We start from the raw sequence: 6289 nt of genomic DNA on the forward strand, positions 1-6289 counted from the left end.
GACAAGATGAGAAGTGAGGTAAGGTGAGGTGAGAGAGAGGAAAAAAAAGAACTTGTATATGAGTTAGAAGTTTTAATAATTCATCTAAATCTTTGGGTTGAACCAAAGATAATTTTTGATAATTTATAGTTGTACCTTAAATTTTAATGTTTATATGTTAATTAATTCAATGTAGTTATTAAAAGCATATGGAAAATTTGGATACATCTACACTTTTATATAGTTTGGAAAATTTGGATACATCTACCCTTTTATATAGTTTTTAAAAGTAAATATTAATATTAATATTAATTCACTTTTTAAAACTCCATAAAAAATGTTACTCTGCCACTGTTCCGCGAACTAACCAGATTGCTGGTTCAAGATTCCTTAGGTCCATCGTTAATTGCTGGCAAAATATTTCCGAGCAAAGCAATCCAATTCACTCTCTCCTCGTTCTCTCCTCCCACGATCTGTTTCTCCACCAAATCGTGCATCAATATGATGGATTCTGTTCCCAAATCTCAGGAGCCCAGGTTTGAATTCCTCACCAAGAAGCCGTATCTTCCGCCGTCGTGGGCATCACACCTCAATCCCATTCCTTCTCACGTCTTTTCACTCGGTCACGTACGTGTATATGCATTCATATTTTTTATTTTTGTGTCATCTATTTTGATTTTGGCTTGTTTGACTTGATGGTCGAGTGTTTTGAATGGCTTGTATCTGTTTTTTAATGGTTTTTCTAGTTTCCGACTCCAATTCACCAATGGAAGCTTCCTAATTTGCCCAAGAATACCGAGGTTTATATCAAGGTAAAAAAGATTCTTTATGGATTATCCTAACAGTAGCTGTGTCTAAAGGTCTTTGAATTGTGTACAACTGCAAGATGCTTGTCATCTTAGCTCCCCTTGTTCTTCTACATTTCATTATTTCTAAGGCCTTGGTTCCTGGTCCACTTGCATTTTCAAGACATAATGAATTTGCAGAGGTTCCAATGGCAAAATGCCGCTATGACTTTGGTACTATTTATAATGTACTTAGCCATACCTTCTGGAAATTTGTAGCAAGGAACGGATATATAGTTTTTTTGTGTCGAGCATGAAGGTTGTCCGCTTTCAACTTTTATTTCAAAGTTTTCTAAAGTCAAGAACTTTGATCAGTTAGCTATGGAGGTTTTAAGCTCAATGGTCGAACAATTTTTACTTCTGGTGTTAAAAATTTGAAAATTGGAAACGCGTGGTGGTTGCATGAACAAACTGGTCAAAATCTCAAGGTTAATGCTGTGGAACTGATTTCTGAAGTTTAATAATAATATGCATAGACGGCTTCTTATGTGTCAGAATTCAGATCTTGTGACCAATGCCTATTTTTTTTATTATTAATTAACTATGACAATTAATCCAGTTTGTCACAGTCCCAACAGTTTTTTAGTCGTTGGATGATCGTGCAAATGCTAATTACACTCCACACACGGTTTCTGAACGACATATACAAATAGATTTTTCTGTTACATGTGCCAATAGGGGCATTGAACTGTTAAATGTGATTCCTCATGACATTAGATTTTATCAAAACCAATGTGGGAAATTTGCAACTCTGCAGCGTGATGATCTCTCGGGAATGCAACTAAGTGGTAACAAGGTAAGGAAACTTGAATTCTTGTTGGCAGATGCAGTGGCACAGGGTGCAGATTGTATCATAACTATTGGAGGTATACAAAGCAATCATTGCCGCGCCACTGCCGTAGCAGCCAAATATTTGAATCTTGATTGTTATCTGATACTGCGCACATCAAAGGTACTCAGTCATGCCATGCAATTGTTTTAGTCATTGTTAAGTTTTAATTTAATGCCATGATTTGCTGTTTATGTTAAATGTATAATCTTCTGATTTCCAGGTTCTCGTGGACAAAGATCCTGGATTGAGTGGAAACCTCTTGGTTGAACGTTTGGTTGGAGCACATATCGATCTTGTTTCGAAAGAAGAATATGCAGAAGTTGGGAGTGTAGTAGGTTTACTATATCAGTGCTTGCTTAAATTTTTATGTGTATCGAAAAGATTGGGGAGCCAGGGCTCCTTATGCTTTGTAAATGGAACTTATGTGGTCAAAGAAATGTATTTATGAATGATGATAAGGGTCCTAATAAGGGATTTAACTGATCACATTTGATGTGTGAAGATTTAACTGTCACAACACTTCATCCTGTTCTTTACTTCCCCAATTCATTGTTTCTTTGAACCTTGCTGATGATTTGCTCTTGATAAGCTCAGGTTGAAAATCGAACTTTGGACCATTTCCTGTTGTGATCGGATAACTAAGTAGTGGAATTGAGCCAGTAACTTGTCTGAATGCTTTCTTCGCTTTATTGATTTACCAATTGTTCAACTGTCCTTTTGTCGGCTTTCACAAGTTGTTTTGATATGTATTTTTTTTAATATCAGGCACTTACCAGTGTATTAAAAGAAAAACTGTTGAATGAAGGGAGAAAACCATATGTGATACCTGTTGGAGGATCCAATTCATTAGGAACCTGGTAATGCTTGGCACTAAACGCCATCATTTTCCTTTTTTGCATTCTAAGGTCGAAAATTGTTTTTGGCATGGTGCATACAACTGAGGGTGGTAAGCATTCTATCTGAAAGTGAAAAATACTCACCATCTATCAGTGTGGCTGTTATTTTAAAAAATTGAGGTCCTCCAGCTAGTAATTTGACTCCCACAAAATTGATCGGCACAAATGACTTCTACATATTTGATTTCAGTCAATGTTGTAAATGGCGGGAGGCGGTGGCAGGGTGGTCACGCCTCGGCTGCCTAGGCGGTGCCCAGGCAGTTGAATTTTTTTAAGTAATTTTTTTATAGATAATCATATATAATCATTCAATATAATCACAAATAGTTATCATCTTTTATGCAAGATGTGTAATTAAATAATGTTTAAACATAAAGAAGCTTCATATAATATAAGTTCATCTAGATAATGTGCAAATAAATGTATAAACTTCTCATTGGATGCTTTAGGACATGCATCAACTTGTTCTACAATACCCGCAATATGATATTTCATCATGTAAACTCCTCTTTTAATAAACCTCGTACACAACTTGCATGTGATCCAATCCCTTTTCTCTTTATTACACAATACCCCATATTCTCAAACAATATCATTAGACTTTGGCCTAAATTCCAACTCTGGTTATTTATCCTTTTCCGCCATTAATCTTCAACAATAAATCAATAATAACAGGAGAAAAAAAACAAATTTAATTTTTGAAATCACAAAATCTGAAATATTATAAAAAAAATATGTTCGATAATAAATATACAATGCCTAACATAAAGCATCTTGCTATTGGCGGCGGTCAGTTTGTGTGGTGAGCTTAGTGATTGATAATGAGAAAGAGCGAGAACCAAAAGTTAAAAAGAAAAAAGTGGGATATGATTTAAATAACTAGGGTTTTGAGTTTTAAAATTAGGTGACTTTGACTAGTTTTTTAAAATTTGTTGATTACAACTTAAAAATGTTGACTGCCTGCTCGCTGCCTTCGATCGTCTGCCTACCGCTGTATAGCTTAGACCGCCTAAAACAACTGCATCATGCGTAGGCAGGGCACCTAGGCGGCCCTCGACCGCCTTTTAGAACACTGATTTCTATGAACGTTTTTTTACTTTATTCATGAATGACTGCTTTACAACTTCATTTCTGCTAGTTTATTTTATTTTTTCCCTGGTGTGGCCGCCTTCTCTGTCTGTTACCTATAGTTTATAATGCTATCGATCAACAAGATAGCTTTGTGTATAATATGCGGTTTTTAATCCCACATATGTATGGAAATGCTGGTCCTCTTCAGGTCCTTAAATATGTTCGAAAAGTTTAGGATGTTCAATCTTCTAGTCTGGGCCTTATGGAGCATGAAAGTGTAGAATCTTTGGAATACATTCTTTACCAATGTAGCTATGCACATAATACTTGAATTTTATGATAATTCTGCCCTTATACATGACTGGACTGCATAAAAAATTCTTGGGAAGGTGAAGGCCAAATATTTGGTGTAATCTACATAAAAGTGTCGGGCAAAACTAAGAAAACTATCCTTTTGGTTTGCAGGGGCTACATTGAAGCAATCAAAGAGATCAAAGAACAATGTGGGAAAGGGAATGGTGAAACAGTATTTGATTATATTGTTGTTGCATGTGGGAGGTCTTAATCTTCTCTTTAATTTGAAAATAAACGGCTATAATCTTGTGACTGAAGATGCATTATGTTGAATTTACTCTAATTGTGTGCTTCATGATGTGTGTTGCGAGTTCTCTGTTGACAATGGCTTTAATTTTTTGTGGTTCTTGATACTAGTTGCCGGTTGGTTTGACTAGTGTAAATTTTTTGGCTGTTTTTGAATGTAATAAATTAAATGATTTGACATCCATTTGATTGGGCACTCCAGTAAGGCAAATATGTTTTAGACCCTTTTCAATAGTTGAGCTTCTTTCGAGGTTGTCAACTTACATCACTATATGCATATGAGTAGTGCAGTTAGTTGGTAAGAAACTACTTCTGAGGAGGACTGCATAATTAGAATAATGTCGTCAGAATAACAACATATAACACCAACGGGATTTTGAGTTACAGAAGAAACAAAAAATCCATGCAGTAGGGCACCTACGAAAATCGTAAATTTTGGATAAACCTTAGGACTGAATTATATCAATTACCATGATCATAAAAAGTCCTGGAGATACCATCAATTAGGTGATTGCATAAGGTAATGTCTCACTTTCAGTGTGCTGATTCAAAATTTTATTTGCTAACGCTTCTGACTTTGCTGCATCTTTGATCAAGTTATCTGCTTTTGGCTTGATGTGGTTTTTATATATTTTTTTACTTATCCCATTTCTGGTAGTCCCGGTATGGATTTTAAATATGCGCAACATATGTCAATGGTGGGAGATCATGCTAGTTATACTGTTGCTAAATTTTGTGCTGATGGATTTGTAGATTTTTATATCTGTCCTTTCATGATTTTCAGTGGGGGCACAATTGCGGGCTTGTCTGTTGGATGTTTGCTTAGTGATCTGGGAGCTAAAGTATGTATCTTTTCTCCTTATATTTAGGCACATCTTCGAAATCGCTGACCATAAATACATATCGTCATTACAGGTTATCGCATATTGTGTCTGTGATGATCCAGATTACTTCTATGATTATTCCCAAGGCCTCCTTGATGGACTTCAAGCTGGTGTTAGTTCACGTGATATAGTTCGAATTCAAAATGTAAGCTCCTTATTTATTAAATTAGATTATTGTGACATTTTCATTCTGCTAGAGGACCGGTTTGAAGTTTATTTTCTTTTCCTATGACAGAAAGTAAGGTGCATATTTGGTTTATGGTTCTCTTAAAAGAGGTTTTCTAATATTTGTGACTGTGTTTCATATGATGCATGTTGACAGACCTTAAGTATTCCTCTTTTCCTAGGTTTTACACCCGCAAAAAGACATTTATTAGCACATATTGTTCGCCAGATAAAATTGGCTTCTCCGAATCGCTGTTAGTCTTGTTGTACTTGAGTTAGGTTTTGTTAATGCCTTTATGCAGTCTTAGTCAACTTCCAATTCAAAAGTAAATGTGAACTCCGTGCTTATTTTTCTTGCTCTCAACAGGCCAAGGGTCTTGGTTATGCTATGAGCTCAGCCGAGGAGCTGAAATTTGCAAGTGATATTGCTGCAGCCACTGGCGTTGTCCTCGATCCTGTATACAGGTATGATCTTTTACTCTTTTTTGTGAATGGTGGGGAATGTGCTCCTCACTTTTTGTACTCTATATAACTTGCTGGCTGGCTCTAACAGAGGGGAATATGTATTGGTGACACGTTTTATATTCAAGAAGTCATAAACTACTTGTAGCACAAGTATGCCAATTTTTGCAGGTCCAATGTTATATTCTTTCAACTCTTTGTTTTGCTGATTAATTATGCAGTGGAAAAGCAGCATATGGGATGATGAAAGAAATGGCTGAGGAACCAGAAAAGTGGGAAGGAAGAAAAATTCTCTTCATACACACTGGTGGGCTATTGGGTCTGTTTGATAAAGCCGACGAGATGGCTTGGGTAGTCGGAAAGTGGCGTAGGATGGATATTCATGCTTCGGTCCCACGGAAGGAAGGCACTGGTAAAATGTTCTGAAACATATCAAAATACAACACCTCTGTCCAGTTGACCATCATCTGAATCATAACGAAGGAGCTTACATATTCATTCAGCCACATGTTTGTTCCCTTGTATTCTCCTGGATTCTGTAAATTGATTTAAATA

General features: G+C 36.1%; 1 protein-coding gene across 1 annotated transcript; it reads left to right on the forward strand.

Moving 5' to 3' along the window:
- Positions 1-310: 310 nt before the first annotated feature.
- On the forward strand, positions 311-6283 carry LOC140960108 (D-cysteine desulfhydrase 1, mitochondrial). The gene is made up of 10 exons (XM_073418243.1): positions 311-606; positions 726-791; positions 1582-1776; positions 1877-1987; positions 2422-2513; positions 4089-4181; positions 5008-5065; positions 5139-5252; positions 5640-5737; positions 5956-6283. The coding sequence occupies exons 1-10, from the start codon at positions 481-483 to the stop codon at positions 6158-6160; spliced, it is 1158 nt and encodes a 385-aa protein (XP_073274344.1). The 5' UTR covers positions 311-480; the 3' UTR covers positions 6161-6283.
- The last annotated feature ends 6 nt before the right edge of the window (positions 6284-6289 follow it).

The sequence above is a fragment of the Primulina huaijiensis genome, chromosome 15 (genome assembly GCF_012295235.1).
Source record: "Primulina huaijiensis isolate GDHJ02 chromosome 15, ASM1229523v2, whole genome shotgun sequence".
Classification (NCBI taxonomy): domain Eukaryota; kingdom Viridiplantae; phylum Streptophyta; class Magnoliopsida; order Lamiales; family Gesneriaceae; genus Primulina; species Primulina huaijiensis.

Bases quoted from the DNA above. Each gene is read 5' to 3' on its own strand.
- LOC140960108 (XM_073418243.1), top strand. From the start codon at position 481: ATGATGGATTCTGTTCCCAAATCTCAGGAGCCCAGGTTTGAATTCCTC. The intron at 1,777-1,876 runs GTACTCAGTCAT...TCTGATTTCCAG, and splicing joins TGATACTGCGCACATCAAAG to GTTCTCGTGGACAAAGATCC. The intron at 5,738-5,955 runs GTATGATCTTTT...TTAATTATGCAG, and splicing joins GTCCTCGATCCTGTATACAG to TGGAAAAGCAGCATATGGGA.